The sequence below is a fragment of the Penicillium angulare genome (genome assembly GCF_028827245.1).
Source record: "Penicillium angulare strain IBT 27051 chromosome Unknown utg000004l_segment0_segment0, whole genome shotgun sequence".
NCBI lineage: Eukaryota > Fungi > Ascomycota > Eurotiomycetes > Eurotiales > Aspergillaceae > Penicillium > Penicillium angulare.
In genome coordinates this window covers 6292382-6315662 of record NW_026623163.1, presented here as the reverse complement: position 1 = coordinate 6315662, position 23281 = coordinate 6292382, and the positions used below count along the sequence as shown (strand labels likewise).

Below are 23281 nucleotides of genomic sequence, written 5' to 3'. Positions count from 1 at the left end.
CTGAATTGATAGAACATTAATGTCATCTTAATTATTAGACGTAGGCAATACACTCCACAAGGGCCCCAATGGCTAGATTCACACTGCGGCCTGATTATTCAATCGTCGAATTAAGGACCATCCTTTGAACTGGGTGATAATAAAGCTGCTGACGACCAAACTATCGGAGAGCCTAGGGAAATGCACAAGACTAAGGCGACCAAGTCTTTGTCTCAGGAACTGAAGCTTAATACTCTGCAATAACGGAAGCTCACTGCCCAGGCCTTTGAGGACCCGATCCCAGCCTCCCTTGACCATAAAACTATGCGAAATCGAAAGAACTCGCAAAGTATTTTTAACCGCTTGCAAAAAACTGAGAAGAGTCTCGGATTCTATACGAAGGTTTCTAAGTGTTAATTCTTGCAGCTCACGCAATTCCAAATTGGATAAACGTTGCATATTTTTTTCCCTTGCTTACTCAATTCAAAATCGAGGTCTAATTTCTTCAGTCTCGACGTATATTGCACTGACCCGACCCTAAGATCTATTGTCTGAGCGGCTTCTCTTACGAAGTCGTCCACTGTAAAATCTGTATCCTCTGTCCATTGGAGACTGAGCTCTTGAATATTGGCCCAAGCGGCAGCAAAAGCTGGAGATTGCATATTTAGTAGTGCGCTTATACATTTCAAATCATATGAGCTTGAGACCTCTTGGGGCCAGAATACACACTAACCCCCAAGTGCCAAAGGTGCCATATGGCAGAATCTGAGTCTCATGCGCTCATAACTACCTACTTTGGAAGTCACCTACTTAACTTCCACAATCATTACAAAATTTAAAATGCCACAATCATCAAGGTTCAACACGACAGCCCGCGACTTCAGGCATCAATATCCCAAGGCACCTTCCAGAAATGCCTACAAACATACGAGTCTTATATGAGCAAGAACATGTCATTTCCCTACCGCCTACTAAATGAAGCAGTTTACAACCAATTAACGTCGATTGTTCCTGGGTCCGCATCCCTCCACGTGATGCTACGGAAATCTACCCGAGCCCAAGTGGCAACCTACTACGTTCGCCGCATCACAGCGGAATCGTTGACAGCGTCATCCTTCCTCATTTCTATCTTCCTGTCGGCGATGGCAGTTATTTGAGCTCATCATTAAATATTGTCCATTTTTAACATATCCTGACCCGTGAGGAGACACCTATTGTTCCTCGCGGCCGAGCGCCGCTTTGAATCGGACAACTATGGCCTTCCAAGCCACTATCCCGCGGCCAGTAAGTCAGCTCCTACGTTTTCCATTCGGAATACGTGAAAATATTTGCTAATCATGAATGCTTGCTTCAGAGTGTTGCCTCTGTACAGACAGATATTTGGCCATCCGTATCTTCGCTACTTGCGACTCCCTTCCAAAGGGCCGGTCGTACCCCGGTTGCCGGAACCCACGAGACCATCCAAAAAACACCCTCTCGGGAGCATAATGTCGCGGTATGATATATTCTCTGATTCGCAGTATCAGTCTCAAGTTTACTGACTTGTCTACACAGGTCCACGATCGCGTGTCGGTTCCTGAATTCTTGAACACCATTTCGTTGAGCGGACTGAAGGCGGATATGATCAACCAACCCGCTCGGCGTAATCTGTCTGGGCTTTTAACTGGAGGTATGTGAATATGACCCGGTGGACATATATATATTTGTGCTGATAAATATTAGGGAATCCCATGTGGAACTCGAATCCCGCGGCCGGTGGTCCTACTTCCTCGACGGTTCGGTCCTTTGCAACCTTAACACCCTTCCGCCTTCGCTCTCTACATGCGGCTCCCAAGACCAATGGCCTTCTTAAAGATCAGCAGCAGCGATTCTTGTTTGGTAGCTCCCGCTCCTCGCAGAACATGCTAGCCCAGAAAGAGAAGACTGCCAACAACAACCCGAACAGCGCCAACGCTCAGAATGCCTTCTACCAAGCCCTATTGCGTGCAGATATGCCTAGGATCATTGTCGAACGTCATCAGTCAGCTCACTTTGCGAGCAACGAAATGACCGAGAACGTCTATAACAAGGCTTTAATGCAGCTCGCCCGGACCTCGGCCTTTGGTACTGCTGCAGGCGGACAGAATGCTCAAAACTTTACTCCCGAACAACTCCAAGCTGTTGGCCAGGCTGTTGCCGCGCGCAGTGTGGGTGGTCAGGTCGGCATATCTAACAAGGCCAGCGGTACTGGTGCCAAGGATTCTCCTCTCTATGTTGTGGTGGAGCAATCCCTCAGCGCTTGGATCTTTCGCTGGATCAGGTTCGCATTCATATTTGGCGCCTTTGCTTACTTATCTTTGATAGTACTCAATATCATACTTGAAACCACTGGTATTCTGAAGAACCTAAAGGGCGCGCAAAGCAATGAAGCGCAGCCTTCTCAACAGACTGTCCGTTTCAGCGATGTACACGGCTGTGACGAGGCTAAGGATGAGCTTCAGGAACTGGTGGAGTTCTTGCTAAACCCTGAGCGATTCTCATCTCTGGGTGGCAAGCTTCCTAAAGGTGTTCTCCTGGTCGGTCCCCCTGGTACTGGTAAAACTTTGCTTGCTCGCGCGGTGGCTGGAGAAGCCGGCGTGCCGTTCTTCTACATGTCAGGATCTGAATTCGATGAGGTCTATGTGGGTGTTGGTGCCAAGCGTGTTCGCGAACTTTTCAGCCAAGCTCGTGGCAAATCCCCGGCAATCATCTTCATTGATGAGCTTGATGCCATAGGTGCTAAGAGAAATGAACGTGATGCCGCTTATGTCAAGCAAACATTGAATCAGCTTCTTACCGAATTAGATGGTTTCTCTCAGACCAGTGGTGTTATCATTATCGGTGCTACCAACTATCCCCAGCTTCTGGATAAGGCTTTAACTCGACCTGGACGTTTCGACCGGAAGGTCGTAGTTGGTCTTCCTGACGTTCGCGGACGTATGGATATTCTCCGTCATCACATGAAAGAAGTCCAACATAGTACTGATGTTGATCTCGCCGTCATTGCTCGTGGTACCCCAGGTTTCTCCGGTGCTGACCTTGAGAATCTCGTCAACCAAGCCGCTATTCATGCTAGTCGTGACCGCAAAACTAAGGTTGGACCTTTGGATTTCGACTGGGCTAAAGACAGGATCATGATGGGTGCTGAGGCTAGGAGCCGCATCATTCAAGACAAGGACAAGCTCTTGACAGCCTACCACGAAGCTGGTCATGCTCTAGTTGCTTACTTCTCTTCATCCGCCACCCCGCTTTACAAAATTACGATTGTTCCTCGCGGCATGGCCCTGGGTATCACTCACTTTTTGCCTGAAATGGACACTGTATCCAGGAACTATACAGAGTACTTGTCTGATATTGCGGTCGCTATGGGAGGCAAGGCTGCGGAAGAGTTGATCTTCGGCGAAGATAACGTCACCAGTGGCATTTCTGCAGTGAGTTTGCTCTTTCTTTTTGCTCTTTCTTTTTCAAATTTGAAGAAATTATTTGTTTTGTCTCATCATGGCTGTACTAACGTCTTTCGCATAGGATATTCAACAAGCAACCGAAACCGCCTTTACTCTGATCACACGATTCGGCTACTCCAAGAAACTAGGCAACGTTGACCTCTCAACCAACTACGACAGCCTCTCCTCTGAGACGAAACAAGAAATCGAGGGTGAAGTACGCCGTCTTGTCGAGGAAGCTCGTGCCCGCGCGAACAAGATCCTCACCGAAAAGCGCAATGAACTGGAACTTCTCTCCAAGGCCCTTATAGAGTACGAAACACTCACGAAGGAAGAAATGGAAAAAGTACTTAAAGGAGAGAAGCTAGATAAGCTTAGCTCATCGCCTAGTGCACCGCTCAAGTTGCCCGAAGCCTTACAGGCAGCTAATCTACAAGCCGCTACTGCTGCGGAGGAGCCTCGCACTCCGGCCGAATAAGCTATGATGTCTTCTTCCTTGTCTTTATTATATTTTCCTTACATCTCTTCGGCCTTCGCTGTTTCTCTTTAACTATGTTCCTGATTCTATATTCCTCATTGTGCATTCCCGGATCGGTCCGGCGTCTCTATCGAAAATACCATTTTCCTTTTCTACCCTCTTCTTCCTACTCAGGCTCTCTTTACCTCCCTCTTCCATATTTTGTCTACTCGCTCTATCGCGACGGAGCAATATGTATTCCAATCCTGTATTGTATGTACAATATGTATGTCTAAGTTATATTTTTGTCTCAAAGCCAATGTAGCGAGCGATTCCTGGTCTCGATTAGGTAGCCATTGCAATAAACTCGAATGCTAAAAATTGGCCGAGCATCGTACAGAATATTCTCATCTTGTCTTGGATTCGAAGTTTTCAAAAGTACCTTCCTACTGTACTGTTATGAGCTCGGGCTCGAACCTTGATCTAAAGATAACCAAACCTAATCTTGTTGAACAACCAGGGCATGGCGTCATAGCACACCCATCAGGAACAACGGTGATCACTAGCTTGTTGTGCTTGGTTCATCTCTCAAATTGACGTTATGCTGCAAGGACTGGGGAATTGTGGAGTACACTGCCATAGCTATCGAATAGCATCATTATGATGTTTAGTTGTGTAGATCAAATCCTTCCTTCCAAGATTGTTATGTTTGTTTTTCATGCAGAAATCCAAGCATCAAGGTATCCGATCCAGGGAACCATTTTTCAGATTCGACAAATCATTATCCATAGATATATGCATGTGTTGAAGTAATATAATAAATGCGTTTGGAATTTTTTTATATTGTTTCAGAAAATCCCTGGTATATAAACAAATGCAACAGTCGAGATGACTCGACGCTCAACCGCCAAAAAACAAATATAGAAAAACCAGAGCCAGCTCTTCCCTGTGCATCGAGGCAGCCTGAGCTAGCTGGTAGGCATGTGGGGTGGACGAAAAAGTCACCATAAAATGAGTTTGAAAAAAAAAAAAAAAAACCACAACCATCATCAGGGTCATGAAGGAGGAGGCATGGCTCGCTGGCACACCTATTAGGACAGGGACTATCTAGCTCAAGGATGAATCTCTAAATATGTATAATGAAATGTGAAAGTATCCCAGTGCCCTGGATCAAAGAGCATGCCCCGAGGTCTGGAGGGATACTAAAAGGGGAAAGAGAAAAGGGTGGATGGTTATTCGGTGTTCGTGTTTTTGTTCTGATAATTGTGTGTTCGGTGGTTTCTCCCTCTTTCTCCCGGTGGCATGCGTAAAGGCGAGGTGGTCGTATTGGTGTGTGCGGCATGGCCTCAAAGGGAAATGAATATTGTCATCGGGTTTCCGATGAATTTAATGTAGGTGGTCCGGCTTGCAGTTCAAACCTCGTATAGAAATGGACAGAAGAAAAAAAAGGTCGAAGGGTTGTATAACGAGGAGCAATATATGCAGTTTACTCATCATCATCTGATTCTTCTCCGGGCTCCATCCAACCGCGGGACATCTCCACGGCCTTGGACCATTGTTTGTACATCTTTCCGCTGGCCTTTGTAGAAATTTTGGGTTCAAAGGTAGCACGATTGGCACGATTCATGTGTTTGAGGTCAGAGAAATCTTTCCATACATCGATGGCAAAGGCGGCGGCAATTGCGGCACCGAGGGCAGTGGTTTCGTGCATGGCTGGACGTTCGACGGGGATTTGAATAATATCAGCTTGGGTCTGAAGGTAAAAGAAATGCAAGTTAGTGACTAAACGTCTTGGGCGTCTGGTAGATTGGGATTAAAGCCTTACCTGCATGCAAATATCCGAGTTACTCATACCACCATCGACAGCTAATTCTGTCAACTTCTTGCCGCTGTCCATCTCCATGGCATCCAGAATGGCCTTGGTTTGGAAGCATGCCGCTTCCATGGTCGCACGAGCGATATGTCCTCGTTGGGTGTGGTGAGTGATACCCCCTGCAGGACAGTCAGTTTATGAATCTCGAGTTATACCAAGTTTGAATATAAGATTGACACGTACAGATAGTTCCCTTGGCGTCATCAATCCAGTATGGTGCAAAGAGACCACTGAATGCAGTAACGAAGATGCAGCCTCCGTTATCGGGCACTGTCGCAGCCAAATCACTGACCTTGCGTGAATCACGGAAAAAACCCATGTTGTTCATGAGGAATGAGACACCGCTACCTGCCACAGCCACACTTCCTTCCAACGCATAAACGGGTTTTCGGTCTCGGCCCAATTGGAAACCAACTGTGCCGAGTAGGCCGTGTTTCGAAATCACAGGCTTCTCGCCAACGTTATAAAGAAGGAAGCAACCGGTACCGTAAGTGTTCTTGGCAGATCCGGGTGTGAACGCACAGTGACCGACCAACGCAGCAGCCTGATCACCCAGACAGCTAGTGATGCGAACACCTTCCAGCGGGCCCTCACAAATCTCACCGAAACCCTCCTTGTCTGCGGATGGGAAAATTTCGGGGAGGCGAATCTTCTTAGGATCAATATCGAAGAACTTAAGAAGTCGGTCGTCGTATTGGAGGGTCTCGAGGTTCATAAACATAGTACGCGAAGCATTGGTCACATCGGTAACGAGGCGCTTGTTCTGAGGACCTCCGTTGAGGTTGTAGATAAGCCAACTATCGACCGTACCGAAGGCGGCACGACCATCGTCATATGCGGAGCGGACATCAGGAAGGTTATCCAGCATCCACCGCAATGTGACGGATGAGGGGTATGTAGAGAGGGGTAGACCACAAATATTCACCAACTCATCGGCACCGGGCTTTTCCTTCAACTCTCGCACCAGGTTGATGGTACGGGTATCGGTCCATGTAATAGCATTGTGGAGGGGCTCGCCCGTTTCCCAGTCCCACACCAAAGCAGTTTCTCGTTGACTGGTAATTCCTACAGCCTCAATATCGGATCGGGAGTGGCCTAACGCAAGGAAGGATTTCATAGCCTCCTCAATGCAAATAAAGACCGACTCCACCAATTCATAGGGGTCTTGTTCGTGCCATCTGGAGAGAACGGGGTATTAGAGCCAATTGCGGTTTACCAAGGGGAGAGGAGCCCTGGGGGAGGGGGGCCGTGGGGGGGAGTCGAATCAGGCTATACGAGAGCGGGGGTGCGAAGGGATCAAGGAAAACCAAGAAAATTGGCAGTGAGGAGACTTACCCTGGATGTTCATGAAGTTGACGGAATTCCGTCTGATATTTGGCAATGGGTGTGCCTGTGCAGTCGAAGATAATAAAACGAGTACTAGTCGTACCCTGATCAATGGTGCCAATAAAACGCTCCTTCAAATCGTCCCCGCGATGGTCCTCATCTTGTAGGATTGCGCGGTCGCCATCGTCTGTTTCGTCAGGCTGTGGGTGACGTGAGTGGTGAGGAAGCTCAAATTCTTCGGCGACCTCTGAGTCCCCATCAACACTGTCGTTGTCCAAATCAAAGGGGTTCCGCATCTTTTTGGTGTGTATGTGGTGGTAGGTGGGAGGTGGGAGATGGAGGGGAGTGGCGGGAAAAGAAGTTGAATCGAGGGGTTCCGGAAGGTTAAGAGAAGAAGTGTGGGGGAGGAACAAGTATTACGGGTTGTCTAAGGTAGAGGAAACTACGTGGCGATTGGGGTAGATTGTGTGTGTGTAGAAGAGAGCTTCCCTCTTGTCCTGACCCAAGAAAAGTGGAGCGTGACGTACGAGGGGGCAAAGAAGAGAGAAGCAGGAAGTATAAGGGAAAGAGCGAGAGGATGTACGTCTTTTTATCCAGGCAAGTGGGACCAGGATAACTTATGGGGATTCATGTAGCAGCTATGGGTGATTGAGGGGGGGGGGAATCCGGTTCAAGTTGGGTTTTTTTTATTATTGATTTATTTTATTTTAAATATTTTAAATAATTTTTTCTGATCAGAAGACCTCATCACCCACCCCACTCTGGAGAGAGAGAGAGAGAGAGATATGGAAATCTGAACCCCTCTCTCTCTCTCTCTCACTCTCTCTCTCCCGAAACTTATAATAAACCAACCCTGTTGTACAATAGAACAAAATAAATTGTCGATAAATTTCAAAATTCCCCCTGTGAGGACTTTAAATTCAACCTCCATAGATTTCCAATCTTTTCTTAGTAAGATAGGAACAATCTAACAATCTCCTATATCAGAATTCTCTCTGCACTTGCTCCATACATCCATCAATTGAGCCCCGTCGATCGGCCACATGACACTCCATATTTTCCTACTGTGAGATCTAGACCTCCTTTACACTGCCATTTCCTCTCTTCTTTTCCCCTTCTTTATGCCTTCTTTTACGCCAACATCCACTTTTCTTCTCCTTTTTTTCTTTTTATTTTTGGATTTTATTATGGTTTGTGCCCTTTACCCTCTTTACCCCCCCCCCCCCCCCCTTCCTCGGGTATCCTGCTATCATTCATTCTACTCCCGGCGTACCATTCCCGACCCTCCTATTCATGGATTAATCCCGGAACAATTAACAGTCGGCGTTTCTTCCGGAATTCAAACATTCCTGCATCCAGAATCCAGAGAAGAATCCACTAGTCGCAGCCAAGAACAATCAACGAAGCCCATTTCTCCCCCTGCCTCTCCCCTGGATGAACTGGTGTCCACTTTTTTTTTGACCTAGCTCAGTTGATCCGAACGAATAATGCCTTGTCCCCTCCCCATCTTACTCCGGAAAACGGAATTTATTTAATGTAGATTTGAATATTTAAATCTGTTCAATAGTACTCCATGCCTAGACCAGACCAAATTTCCCCATAAATGAAAAGTAATATCTACATCATAATATGACTATTATACGCCCAATCAAACCGGCTCTACGAACGGATGATGACGTCTTGAGTTCAACCCCCAGAACCAGAACCAGAACAAGAACAAGATGAACCAAACCAAGGAGATTCACCGATTCCCGGCCAAGATACCAGCCTATGAGAGGCCATAGCAACGCGGGGGAAGTTCACTGCAAATACTGTACATCCGTGTCATGCCCTGCCCACTGCCCAAGCGCCGGGCCTCGCTCCTGCCAGGGACGGGGATGTGCGCCCCAGTTTTATTCAGTTTAGCCTAGTCCTGTCCCGCTATGGATGCACTGTAGTGTGTGATTAGGGTGAGTTGTAGATCACGCGAGGATCCTGAAATCACTAAGATCATCACCCTGTCCCTATTTTGATTATGATACCTATTTGATATGCTTTTAAGTTATTTTTTGGCCTACGTGTTTTTGCGTCCCTTGGCTTCTGACTGGCCGATCCTACGGGAATCTGGCGCTCCCGCATCTTCTCTATCGCAACCGGGGTTATGTGCCAGCCACGATGCAGCTCGGCTCGCTAGACCTTCCGTTTTTACGTGCTGATGTGCTTTTCTTATCCGCTTTTTTTTTTTCTTCATTGTGAATCCATGGTTAGGGTGGGGAGCTTGAGGATACCTATTGTGGTATTGAGTAATTATAGACAAAAGTACTACGCCAAGTAATTAGAATAGGATTTTTTTTTTCTGCACTATGTATATATAAACCGTGCTTGTAGATCTTGCAGATAGGTATGGATATATTTATTTCAAATGTTGCTGTCCTTAATTCAAATTTAAGAATTTGATCAATTGTTTGGGATTTCCAACCTTGGGTTTCAAGTTTTACCTATACTTGAACCCTAGATGTACTACTAAGCAATATATATGGATATCGATGATAGTATCCACTGGCACGTACCTCCCGTTCAACTTGGACTTGAAGTTCCTAGGCAAAACTCTAAGCCCTTAAGAGATTTAATATTGCATAGAATCGAATCAATAAACAATAAAAATATTCAAACAATGCTGCACACGCACTCCCTCGATTTGCAATCGGGCTAAGCTTACTCTGCTCAATGTTTCAAGAAAACCGGTCCACCTGGCACCTATCGTCATCAGGGCCGATCGCCGGCGGGCGGCAACCCGGATTTCAACTCAGCGGTGCCTTGTTCCCCCCGAACGGCCGCGGGGATGGCCAGACCGGATTCGAGTTCGAATTAGAAATGTCATTCGCAATTAAAAACTTTATTGTCGATCCTGAACACGAATCTAGTCTAGCTCCATACACGTGGGAAACTATTTGGTTGGGATCTGACTCTTTTGTTCACATGAGCCATTTGTTCCATTTACTCCATCCATTTACTCCATATGGAGTACATTGGAGGATTTATGCAGCTGTTATCGCGGGTCCGGGAAATAAATTTGCTTTTTTTACTCCGTTTTTTTCCATTTGCTTTCTTTCTTTTTGTTTCTCCGATCTGGCATTGGGGATTTTCGCGAAGTACGGAGTACCCCGTTCAAGTTCTTATCAGGGATTGATTCTCTTACTCTACTTTATATCTATCTTTATATCACGGTGCTATCCTTGGAACGTCAAATTGGAAACAAAAGAAATAAAGCTTTCAGCCCTAGTGCTCTGCGTATATTCTACAGGAAATCACGGGGAATGCAAACATCAAGAGTGACTCGCGGGGAGGGGGAAGGGATGAACCAATGCATTCCCTTTTTTAAAACTCCCCACTGATACAACAAAAAAGTTACAAAGGTGGTGTTGGTTAGTCCCTAAACTTCAACATTTACTCCTCCTCCTCGACGACAGCCTTGCGGCGCTCCTCGGCCTCCTCCTTCTCCTTCTTCTGCAGGAAGATCAGAGCGTTGATCTTGTCCTTGATGGTGTGCTCGGTGGTGAGGGTCTGAGCGATCTGCTCACGGCCGATCAGGGTAGCGACAATGCTAGCACCGACAACGAAGGTCAGGACGAAGCGGTACATGCTGTACCAGTGAGGAGCACGGCCGGCGGTAGCGGCGCGGGCATCGTTGTAGTACAGGAAGGTGAAGGCGAGGAACTGGCTGATCAGAGCGTACTCGAATGGGAGCAGCAGAGTAGGCCAGGCAACGGCGGGGGCGATGACACCGGCAGCGTAACGCTTGTAGCCGAACTTGCCACCGTATCCGGCCCACTCGAGACCCCAGTGGATGGCACCGAGGAAGGAGAGGATCTGGATGGCCAGAGTGATTAGCAAAGCGGGTCTTGTTCAAGGTAGATACGATTGATATAAATATTGAATATCAATACCATGCTGGGATTCACTTACGACGGCACCGTAGGCGACCTGGACGGGCTCAAGCATGTGCAGCATAAGCTCAGCGCTCTGGCCGGAGAAGATCAGACCGTCGCCGGTCTGGGCAGCGTGGTTGATCTCGTAGGAGAGAGCAACGGTCTGCAGAGAGGTAGCGAGGTAGGGAACGACACCGGCCATACCCAGGTAAAGGGCCTCCTTGGGGACCTCGCTCAGGCTGAAGGTGTCCTTGATAACTTTCTAGAAAGCGCATTGACGGGTTAGTCTTAACGAGACACGACATATAGGGTCAATTGATTGGGGGATAGAAACGTACAGCCTCAGACTTCATACCAGCCATCATGTCGACCTCGCCGTCCTAAAGAGCGAATTATATTAGCCATTGCATCCGACGAAAAACAACCTCCACCAAAATGATCATCATACGTTAGAGGAGCTAGAAGCATGGCGGATGAGGGCAGTGGTGACGGGCTTGTGAGCAGCCAGAGCAAAGCTGGGCTTGGTGGTCGGGCGGATAGCGCGGGCGGACGAAGTCAGCTGGGCCTTGAAGGCAGGGTTGGTCAGAGCCGAGCGAGCGACGGAGGCATTGGAGCTGGAGATAGCCCGGAGAGCCGAGCGGGCGGCGAAGTTGCGGTACATCATGGCGGGGGAATATAGAGCTTTTCGTGTGCAATCGGGTTAGCAGTTTGCGCATAATGAAAAGCCTCGGGTATGGCGATAGCGCTGGGACAACATACCCAATTGATCTCTAAAAGAGCTGGAGAGAGGAGTGGAGAGTGGAGATGAGGGTATTCACCCGGAAAAAGGCTCGAATGCGAAGTCAGGGAGGCCGTGTGATTCCAACGAAGAGCAAATAAGAATATCCAGAAATGAAGTGACCGAGTGATGAGGTGTGTTCCTTGGGTGAACCATAAAGACCTAAACCGCACGAGCTTTTCTCTTGAGCTGTAGGCCTGAGGCATCAAAGATAGGAAAAACCCGGGGATGTCGTGCTGGTCACGTGTATAGAGGGAGCAGTACATGTTGATGCCTCAGGCCCATATTAAGCATTAACTAACTAACTAACTAACGAGTCACGTATCTTTAACCCGATTGCTCTACTTCGGGACTCATGCGGTCGCCGCTCCTATGGGCGACAAGAAGATTTCACTAGAGAAATGTTGAAATTGCCCTATTTAGAAACTTGACGTTGAGGCAATCAACTAAAGTTAGTTAGCTAACTTAAGTTAACTAACTATGACATTATACATTAAGGCAACAAGGCAACAAGGCCTCCAGCCTCAAAGCTTTAAGCTGCTACAAACTTGGAAACAGGCAGGTGCGAAGTGGCTGAGCAGCACCAGACTGATGTCACTCTGCGTGAAGTAAACAGGCGTATCCCCCAGTACAGTGACCGTACGGAGGGGTATCACTATTATCCAATCTATAGATCAAGCCATTCTTTGAAAACCAGCGATATCAAATTTAAAATAGATAAAAATTTAACTCACAGTAGGTTTATTCATGCATGTAATAATTATCATACTCAATTCTCCAATGACCTAGTTATGATGGTCTAAGTACGGGGAACTCGGGGATGCACATTCCCGGGCGGAGAAGCTGCGTCTGTACCGCGTTCTTGGCTGCTCTCGTACGGTCGCCAGTTTGGATGACAGAATACTAGCCCTGGAGGAAGGAAACCTTTGATCCACGCAATCAAGGCCATTGGCTTGGCTTTTGGATACCCAACTATCTCACTATTTGGGACTTCCGTTGTTGGTTCTTAACACTGTGCCTATACCGACATTGGGTCATCCCTATCTTTTTTCCCCTAGCTTTACGACCCCCACCCACTCCTCAAAGGTCCTGGCTTTCACTGCTCGGAGCTAGTGATTCCACCTCGGTATCGCGTGCGGCCGATTTGCCCCTACTGGGATGGCTGAGGTATCTCCATTCTAAAGATTTCTGGAGTTAGCTTTGCTCAGCTAGGTGGGAGATACCACCCCCCCGCACCCTCCCATATCACTGCAATCACCTCTGACGTCTTCTCTCAGAGCTAGGTAGAATTACCACTGGGCACACGACACAACCTCCACCTATTGATAGCGATATCCTCATCGGCCATAGAATACAACACCCCGGCTCGGGTAACGGCCAAAAGTCGCAAACATGTTGGAGGGTCTTGTTGCGAACCTACTCAACCGGTTCTTGGGCATGTACGTCAAGAACTTCGATGCGAAACAGCTTAATATCGGTATTTGGTCTGGTGATGTGAAACTACGCAATCTCGAACTACGTCGGGAAGCCCTCGATCAGCTTCGCCTCCCCTTGAACGTCGTCGAAGGTCATTTGGGTGAACTCACATTATCCATCCCATGGTCGAACTTAAGAGGAAAGCCAGTCAAGGTCGATATTGAAGATGTCTTCCTGCTGGCGGCGCCCAAGGAAGATGCGGACTACGACGCCGAAGAAGAAGACAAGCGGGCGCATACATTGAAGATGGAAAGAATTGAAGGTGCTGAGATTCTTCGCGAGCGCAATGCGGAGGGCATGAGTCAAGAAGAACAGCGCCGCAATCAGAGTTTCACACAAAGCATGGTTACAGCCGTGGTTGATAACCTGCAGATATCGATTAAGAATGTGCACATCCGTTACGAAGATTCCATTTCCTCGCCTGGTCATCCATTCGCCGTGGGAATAACACTGAAGGAGCTTAGTGCCGTCAGCACCGACTCCGAATGGAACCCAACTTTCATCCAATCTACATCTGACACTACACACAAGTTGGCGGTTCTCGGCGCATTGTCAGTTTACTGGAATACCGATGCGACTCTCTTGGGAACTGGCCGTGGCTCTGATATCGGTGCCGAGGCACAGGGTATCGAGCATGATGACTTGATGGCCAAGTTGCGCGATACCATTGACAACGGTGATGGTAATCAATTCATGCTTCGCCCCGTCAGTGGACGTGCAGGCCTTGAAATGGATAAATCAGGCAAATATGATCGCCCAGCTATGAAAGCGCGACTACTCTTCGACGAGCTCGGTTTCGTGTTGGACGATAACCAGTACCGTGATGCTCTCATGCTGGTGGATCTTTTCCATTATTTCATCCGTCATCAAGAATATAAGAGATTCCAGCCCAAGATCTCGGTTAAAGAGGATCCTAGAGCTTGGATGAAATTCGCCGGAGATGCAATTCTGAGCAAGATTCATGATCGCAACCGACGATGGACCTGGGGCTTCATCAAGGAGCGCAGAGATAACCGCATTGCATACATCAGATTGTTTAAGAAACAAAAGAGAGAGGAAGCATTTACGCCGGAAGAGACTGAAGAGTTAGACAAGCTAGAGAGAAAGCTTAGCTACGAGGATATTCGATTCTGGCGATCGCTTGCCCGAAACCAGCTTCGCAAAGAAAACGTTGGTACCAAGAAGCCTGCCCAGCAACAGACATGGGGTGAATGGATCTGGGGCGCCAAGAAAGAGGAGTCGGAGGAACCGACGATGACCGAAGAGCAACGTCAGGAGTTGTATAGTGCCATTGACTGGGACGAGAAGAAGGCTCTCTCAGAGAGTGTCGATGTTCCTCGTGAATGGGTTAAGCTTCAAGTCAACTGGAGTCTGCGGGCTGGTAGCTTTACACTTTTAAGAGACCCCCATGGCGCAGCAAACGAGGTTATGAAACTAGTGTTCGACAACTTCCGTGCCAAGGCTCTCCAACGTCCTGATTCCTATCTTCTGGATCTTGATCTTGGTGGCCTGAAGATGTACGACGGTACTACCCCGGGCACCCTCTATCCTCAAATCGTTAAGGTCAAAGATTCTCTACCGGAACCTACAAAGGAGAAGAGAATCATAGATGACGAAGAGCTCGGTTCAGTCACTAGTGCAGATGATATCGTGGATGAAGACAGCTTGTTCCACTTACAACTAGAAAAGAATCCTCTGGAGAGCGATGCGGACTCGGCGGTTAAGGTCAAGCTGAAGAGTATTGAAGTCATATACAATCCTAGATTCCTAGTTGGGATCGTCAAATTTTTCGAACCACCGGAGCGACACATGGAGTCGATCGGTGCACTTTTGGATACAGCCGGAGCTACCGTTGAAGGTCTGCGACAGCAAACTCGAGCGGGTCTGGAGTTTGCTTTACAAGAGCACAAGAAGGTTGATGCACAATTTGATGTTCATGCGCCCTTGATCATTGTGCCAGAGAGTATCACGCATGAGAGCTCTCTTTGTCTGATTCTTGATGCCGGTCATGCTAGTGTCAACAGTGAACTGGTAGATCGACAAGCTATGCGAGACCTCCAGTCCAAGCAGAAGCGGCAATACGAAGAGGAAGACTATAAACAGCTGGAGCACCTGCTTTACGATCGCTTCCTCATCAAGTTGGACTCGACTCAACTTCTGATTGGTCCTGGCGTGGAAGCGACCAAGGCTCAGCTTGCGTCTGATGTTGAGTCCAAGAACTTCCATATCGTCGACCGTATCAATGTTGATTTTGTTCTGGAAATGTGTATTGTGCCGAAGGTGACGCAACTCACTCGCACTCGCATATCAGGAAACTTACCAGAGCTGCATGCATCTATGTCGGATACCAAATATAAGGGATTGATGAAATTAATCGATATTGCGATCCCGCAGTTTGACAGTGCTCCAACTCCTTCGGACCCGAAAGAGGCCAAAGCTATCGAAGAGAAGGCCACAGTCAATCGGGCTAGATCCGCTTCTTTCCAGCCTCCAGCCTTGAGGGACCTCCCTGTTGTGGACGACGAATTTGAGAGAGACTCAGAGAATGACAATATGAAGAAAAGCCTGGAGTCAACGAACAATATTCATCGCCGAGACTTTGAATTTAAATTCAACGTTGGTCGATTGCGTGGCTCCCTTTTCCGATCTGATTCACAAGACCCCCTCAAAGATCAATTGCTGGTTGAGCTGGTTGCCGAGGGCTTTGAGCTTGACTTCTACATGCGTCCTTATGACATGGTCGCCGAGGTTGTACTTAAATCTCTGAGTGTGGACGATTACATTGAAGAAAGCCCACTCCCCGAATTTAAGAGGATAATTTCATCAAAGGGCTTCGATGCAGACGAAGAAAAGGATCTCTTCCACTTGAAGATGGTTCGTGTGAAGCCCGAGTCGCCAGAATTCGAATCTACTTACGAAGGAGTGGCAATGAACTTGGACATCTCGGTGTCAACCATTAATCTCGTTGTGACGAGGAAGACACTATTGACACTTTTGGATTTCATTCTTCTTACCTTTACCAACCCGGAGCAGCCGGCCAACCCAGACTCCCAAGCGGATGACAAGGCCTTACAAGCAACAAATGATACTGATCAACCACCCCAAGCAGCTGGCAAGATTCGCATTAAATCCAACCTCAAGAGTATTGCTCTGATCCTCAACAACGATGGCGTTCGATTAGCAACTCTTAGTCTTAAAACTGCCGATGTTGGAATCTTCCTTGTTGGCCGGTCCATGATCATTCAGTCTCGCATTGGCAGCTTGACCCTGGTCGACGATGTGAACCTTGGTGCATCTGAAACCTCCGATGTCCGACGCCTCCTTACAATCGAGGGTGACAATTTTGCGGATTTCAAATACGAGACCTTTGACCCTGAAAGCGAGACCTACCCTGGGTACGATTCGGAGGTCTACCTGCGCTCTGGCTCTATTAAGATCAACTTCCTGGAGGAGCCATATCGGAAAATCATCAATTTCTTGGTTAAATTTGGCAAGATGCAAGCAATCTTCAATGCAGCCCGTCAAGCTGCTGCGAACCAAGCCAATCAACTTCAAGAGAACGCATCCCGAATGCGGCTTGACATTGTGGTCAAAACACCCATTTTGGTGTTTCCCCGAGTCATGGCGGATGACCGTCCTAGAGATATAATCACAGCACATCTTGGTGAAATTTATGCCAAGAACGAATTCGTGCCCATGGAGGAGGGCAAGGATGGCCCAGCCGTGAATGTGATATCTACTGGTGTCCGAAATATTCGTTTGACATCCAAGTTCCATTTCGAAGATGGCACGGAAGAGGAGCTTGAGATGATTCAGAAGGTTAATCTCGACTTCAGCATCTGCTATCTGGAGCACCAGACCAACAATGCTCGCCCAGATATGGAAATTGAAGGTTCTTTGTCTCCCATCAACCTTCGTATCTCCCAGAGCCAGTTGAAGTTCTTGCTCGCATTATCAAAGTCCATCCCAGGTGCCTTTGCAACAGACTCCGAGCAACAGGAACTGGAGGCTTTGGAATCTCTGCCTTCCTCAGTGACGGAGCCCACCACTACTTCCAAGGCCGTTCAAGCCCAGGAGCAGAACGCAGTAGCGGCTGATAATAGCGGTAGCAAAGAAACATGGGTTCGACTGGACATGATCTTTAAGGTCGACAGTGTTGGATTGGAGCTTATCTTAGCAAATGACAATCAACCCGTTGGTCGCTTGGAAGATTCGAGCTTGTCAAAGTTCTCTCTGAATGACACTAGAGTCAAACTTCGCATGTTGACAGATGGCTCGCTGGAGTCTGAGCTTCTCATCCACTCGTTCTCTATTCGCGACAGTCGCCGCCAGGACTCCAATAAATTCCGAAACATCATGTCTTTGATCAACAACGATGTACAGCAACAGTTCATGGCTAGCGTAACAAAGTCACCTGGGCCGGCAAAGCATATGATGGCTATTTTGACCATCGATAGCCCCCGGATCATGTTCGCTTTGGACTACTTGTCTGCCTTGCAATCTTTCAGCAACTCCGCCTTTGCTTCGGATAGCCCTGCAGAGATTGTGGAAGAGGAGCCAGAATTAGACGAAGACTCAGAGGTTGGATCCGATTCTGCCAAGTCAGACAAAGCCACAAACGAGACCGCTGGAGACGCTGCGGCCACTTCAACGACTGTCTCATTCCGTGTCAACTTGGTCGATGCCCAGGTCATTATGGTTGCCAATCCTGCCATTCCCCATTCTGAAGCCATTGTTCTGGGTACTAAGGAGATACTGGTCTCCCAGCAAAATGTTTCGACTCTACAGGTTCAAAAGCTTGGCATGTTTCTCTGCCGCATGGACAAGTTCGAAACAAGCCGTCTTCGCATTCTTGACGATTTCACAGTTGAAATGTCGATTGATAGCCGGGCACAAGAAAAGGGATCTGCACTCACGTCTATTAACGTGCACTGTGAACCCCTCGTTCTGAGATTGTCGTTGCGTGATATCTTGATGGCAATCCAAATTGTCAACAAGGCTTCTGAACTACGAGCCCAGAATGCGCAGCAAATTGAAGGTGGCGAAGCTAAGAAAATTGCCGATGCCAAATCCGCAAGAGGCCGATCTGGTAGCAAGACATCCTCAACACTGGCCCACAGACCTCGCCGCCGTGTCAGCCAGACTACTGACACAGCAGACAAACCTGAATTGCCCCGGAGCTCGGCTGTTCTCAAGCGTGAGGAATTGGCTGCCAACGTCGATGGTCTCCGTGTTATCCTCATTGGTGACCTGCATGACTTGCCATTGCTTGATTGGAGTGTCAAAAAGTTCAACGTCGATATTCGTGACTGGTCATCGAATTTGAGTGTCGATACGAACTTTGAAACCTTCATCAATGTCTTCAATTTCTCCAAGTCAGCATGGGAGCCGTTGATTGAACCTTGGCAACTCGGATTCCACGTGGCGAAAGAAACCAACCCGGATGTCTTCTCGATTGATGCTTATTCCCACAAGAATATGGAGCTCACAATGACATCGGCCACCATTGCCCTTGCCTCGAAGTCCTTCCAATTCCTTAATACGGACGAGGATGTGCTTTCCAAGCCTCGTGGCGCAGATGCACCTTACAGAATCCGCAACTACACTGGTTTTGATCTTCGTGTCTGGGCTGATATCAGCTCAGGCGAGGACGGCCCCGCTGCGAAGTTGACAGACGGAGAGGAATATCCTTGGCGATTCGAGGAGTCCACAGCTATCCGAGAGACTCTTTCCCCTGAAGGTCAAGGCGGTATAGTCGGAATCAAACTTGAAGGAAGTGGATTCGATAGCATCAACCGCATTCCTGTCGTACGAGAGGGCGAAGTCCTGTACAATTTGAAGCCCAAGCGCGATAATATTCTGCATCGACTTCTCGTGGAAGTAAAACTCGGAGCCGACAATGTCAAGTACATTACTTTCCGCTCGCCGCTGCTTGTTGAGAACAACACCCAGATCCCCGTGGAACTTGGAGTGTATAGCCCTGATGAAGGCCACCTTCTGAAGATCGAGAAGATTCTGCCAGGTGATGCTCGACCAGCACCAGTTGGCTCAGCATTCCTCCATTCGGTTGTGATTCGTCCTGATCAAGGCTTTGGATACGATTGGTCCAATGAAAAACTATTCTGGAAGGAACTCATTCGTCGCCCAACACGAACTGTGAAGTGTGTTAGCGACAGTGGTCAATCATCGCCTCCCTTCTACTTTCAAGTCAATGCAACTTTTGACGGCAAGGACTCGACGACGAACGCTTATCCTTACATGAGGATTCGCATATTTGCGCCCGTGGAAATCCAGAACTTGCTGCCTTATGACTTCAAGTATCGCATCTACGACAAGAACACGAAGAAGGACTGGACGAACTTTTTGAGAAAGGGTGGCGTTAGCCCCGTTCATGTTGTTGAGCTATCCCATCTCCTTCTGCTTAGCATTGATCTTGAAGATACCGTTTTCAAACAAAGCGAGTTCGCAATTGTCAATGGAAATTCCCAAGATTACCGCCGAGAGCATACATTGTCTCTGAAAGACGAAAGGGGCCTCCAGCTGAAATTGAAACTTCACTACTTCAATATTCCCGATAGTGGTGGTGCTTTCAAGGTCTCAGTCTATAGTCCTTACCTTCTTTTGAACCAGACTGGTCTTCCTATGGATATACAAAGCAAAGCTTTCCTCCAGTCTGCCCGCAATGCTGCTGGCCAAGGCCTCAGAGTTGACCCGAGGGATGGCGGCCGAGCCCTGCCGTACATGTACTCCTATGGAAACGATGATCAAAAGAATCGATCTATCCTCAAGGTCGGCGAATCTTCCTGGAGCAAGCCGCAAAGTTTCGAGGCTCTTGGTAGTACCTTCGAGGTTATTTTCCCCGATCGAGCAGGCCGATCTGAATTCCACTCTGGTGTCTCTGTTGTCGAAGGCGAAGGAAAATACAAGATGACTAAAGTTGTCACGATCGCGCCCAGGTTTATCTTGAAGAGCAAGCTCAACGAAGATCTTTTGGTCCGCGAGCCTGGATCATCAAACGTCCTCGAGGTTAAGAGTGGAGAGCTGGTTCCACTTCATTTCCTTAAACAAGTCCATGAGAAGCAGCTCTGTATGTGTTTCCCTGGAATGAACAACCAGTGGTCTTCGCCCTTCAACATCGCCGACGTTGGAACTGTTCACGTCAAGTTGGCCAAGTCAGCAAACCAGCGTCAAAAGTTGATCAAGGTTGATGTCGTCTTGGAAGGGGCAACCCTGTTCCTGCATCTTAGTTTTGAGACGCGCAACTGGCCATTCTCGATGCGTAATGAAAGTGACATGGAATTTATCTTCTACCAGGCTGTAAGTTATCCTTTGCTACAGAGTCGTTTTCCTTTTTGGTTTTTCTTGATACTGACAGACTTATAGAACCCTAATGTGGATGATGATGAAGAAGATCATTCAAGTGGCTGGCGCCCTATACGATACCGTCTACCGGCTCGCAGTATCATGCCTTATGCTTGGGATTACCCAGCAACAAAGAACAAATCCCTTGTTTTGACATGCCAAGGCAAGGAGAGGCATATTAAACTGGCTGAGATTGGCAACTTGATCCCAATGCGCATTCCACCATCGAGACCTGGTGAATACCAGAGAATCGTCGATATCAACATTGTGGCTGATGGTCCTACCCAGACACTTGTTCTGACCAACTTCAAGCCTTCTAAGAGTATCTACAAGCAACAGAAGAACCAGTCTTCGCAGACTAGTGTGAGTACTGGATTTGAAGTCAAGGAGATGGACTCCGATGTCAACTTCAAAGCTCAACTTCGATTGGCCGGTATTGGTATCTCTCTCATCAACCAGAACCTGAAGGAACTCCTTTATCTCACTTTCCGTGAGATTGAGATAAAGTACCGAGAGTCCAGAATCTACCAGACTCTGAACACTACCATCAAATGGATTCAAATTGACAACCAATTGTATGGTGGTATTTTCCCAATTCTTCTTTATCCCAGTGTGGTCCCCAAGACTGGCAAGGAAATGGAGGCACATCCAATCTTCCACGCTATGGTCACCAGAGTGAAGGATGATTCCTATGGTGTGATTTACATCAAGTATGCTACACTGCTTCTACAGCAAATGACACTCGAATTGGACGAGGACTTTGTTTTTGCTATGCTTGATTTCGCCAAGATTCCTGGTGCATCCTGGACCGAAGAGCAAGAGGGCAAGCTATGTGATGAGAATCTAAATATCCCAGAGCCCCAACAAAGCGAGGCAGGTCAGGATGTGTACTTTGAACTTCTTCACTTGCAACCTATGCAATTGGATATCTCTTTCATGCGGACAGAGCGAGTCAATGCCGAGGATGGTGCCATGCAGCCATCCAACCCTCTTATGTTCGTCGTTAACGTTATGACCATGTCAATGGGTAATGTCAACGATGCACCCATCCGTCTGAATGCTTTGATGTTGGAGAACGCTCGTGTTTCGTTCGGAAGACTCGCCAGCAATGTGCGTGCTCATTATACACAAGAATTTGTGCGCCAAGTGCACATTATTCTGGGATCTGCCGATTTCTTGGGTAACCCTGTTGGCTTGTTCAACACCGTCAGCTCAGGCGTTGCAGATATATTCTACGAACCCTACCAGGGATTGGTCATGACTGATCGACCTCAAGAGCTGGGCGTTGGCATCGCTAAGGGTGCCACTAGCTTTGTCAAGAAATCCGTCTTCGGTTTCTCGGACAGTATGGCTAAGCTCACTGGAAGTATGTCAAAGGGTCTTGCTGCTGCTACCCTCGATAAGGAATTCCAAGACCAGCGCCGTATGTCTAAGTCTCGAAACCGCCCAAAGCATGCTCTCTACGGAATAACAGCTGGTGGAAACGCGTTCGCAAATAGCTTGGCCAGTGGTATTGGCGGTTTGGCCCGCCACCCACTCCAAGGTGCCGAGAAAGAAGGAATGGCAGGATTTTTCAAGGGTGTAGGTAAAGGTGTATTGGGTCTTGCCACAAAACCTGCTATCGGAGCCTTTGACCTTGCCTCCAACCTTGCAGAGGGTGTTCGAAACACCACCACAGTCTTCGATGCAGAAGGTCTTGATCGTGTCAGACTCACACGTTTCATCGGTACAGACGGCATTGTTCGTCCTTACTCTCAGCGTGAAGCCCTCGGCCAGTTCTGGCTGAAGACTACCGATGATGGCAAGTTTTTCAGTGAGGACTACATTGCACACCTGGAACTTCCAGGCCGAGACATGCTGGTCATGTTGACTTATGCGCGCATTATGCTCGTGCGCACCAAGAAGCTCTATACCGAATGGGATATTCGTCTCACCGATATTCAAACGATCTCCAAGGAGCGAACTGGCATGAGTATCACTCTCAAGGGTGGTGCAAATGGACCTTTCATACCTGTTCAAGATGAGAGTTCTCGGAATTGGCTGTACAGACAAATTGCTGTTGGTAAGTTCAAGACATTCTATGAACCCCTATGATTGATTGATTAATTTGAAACTAACTAATTCTTTCTCAGCGGTTAATGCCTTTAACGAGAAGTATAATGTTCGAGGATAGACGGGTGTCTCTGCCTTTGTAATGATGTCATGAAGATGGTCTGCATTCATGGGAAGGAAGCTCAAAAAAGGGATAGTGGACTCTTCATACTATTCCGGCCCATTATAATGTCTCGGGATTTTTATCATTTTATTTTTTCATCCCAAGGAAAATGACTCAGAGTCATTGTTTCTTTTGGACTCAGTACATACTTTTTTTTTGTTTTTTTGTTTTTTTTTGTTTTGTTTTTTCTCTCGTTTACTAGTAATATACATACATTATGATATTTTAACCATTTCTATCCTAGAGCTATGTGAGGATTGGTCTCATGTTGACACTTTGAAAATTCGTGTCTTAGTAGGATAATATGCACAAGTATAACTGGCGTTCCATATGGAGCAGCCAGGCGTCTCGCCATTAGATTCGCTGCTATAGGTAGTCGTGATCTCAGACCCCTAGAACTCCTCGTATTCCTTGAAATATTCCCTGTCACTGAGCCGTTCCGGGGA

At 47.6% G+C, this 23281-nt stretch overlaps 5 protein-coding genes across 5 annotated transcripts; 2 read left to right on the top strand and 3 right to left on the bottom strand.

Moving 5' to 3' along the window:
- Positions 1-78: 78 nt before the first annotated feature.
- Positions 79-641, bottom strand: N7478_006261 (uncharacterized protein; the record flags this gene model as incomplete). The annotated part of the gene is made up of 2 exons (XM_056922475.1): positions 79-371; positions 458-641. 2 exons carry the CDS (start codon positions 639-641, stop codon positions 79-81), a joined length of 477 nt encoding a protein of 158 aa, XP_056780512.1.
- Positions 642-1233: 592 nt separating this feature from the next.
- On the top strand, positions 1234-3918 carry N7478_006260 (i-AAA protease YME1; the record flags this gene model as incomplete). Its single annotated transcript, XM_056922474.1, has 5 exons — positions 1234-1263; positions 1334-1474; positions 1534-1648; positions 1702-3428; positions 3523-3918. 5 exons carry the CDS (start codon positions 1234-1236, stop codon positions 3916-3918), a joined length of 2409 nt encoding a protein of 802 aa, XP_056780511.1.
- Positions 3919-5383: 1465 nt separating this feature from the next.
- N7478_006259 (glycerol kinase) lies at positions 5384-7392 on the bottom strand (the record flags this gene model as incomplete). The annotated part of the gene is made up of 4 exons (XM_056922473.1): positions 5384-5650; positions 5723-5889; positions 5954-6948; positions 7106-7392. The coding sequence occupies 4 exons, from the start codon at positions 7390-7392 to the stop codon at positions 5384-5386; spliced, it is 1716 nt and encodes a 571-aa protein (XP_056780510.1).
- A 3130-nt stretch (positions 7393-10522) lies between these two features.
- On the bottom strand, positions 10523-11668 carry N7478_006258 (DUF3429 domain-containing protein; the record flags this gene model as incomplete). The annotated part of the gene is made up of 4 exons (XM_056922472.1): positions 10523-10945; positions 11042-11266; positions 11343-11384; positions 11453-11668. 4 exons carry the CDS (start codon positions 11666-11668, stop codon positions 10523-10525), a joined length of 906 nt encoding a protein of 301 aa, XP_056780509.1.
- A 1506-nt stretch (positions 11669-13174) lies between these two features.
- Positions 13175-22793, top strand: N7478_006257 (membrane morphogenesis protein VPS13; the record flags this gene model as incomplete). Its single annotated transcript, XM_056922471.1, has 3 exons — positions 13175-20575; positions 20642-22682; positions 22753-22793. The coding sequence occupies 3 exons, from the start codon at positions 13175-13177 to the stop codon at positions 22791-22793; spliced, it is 9483 nt and encodes a 3160-aa protein (XP_056780508.1).
- Between the last annotated feature and the right edge of the window lie 488 nt (positions 22794-23281).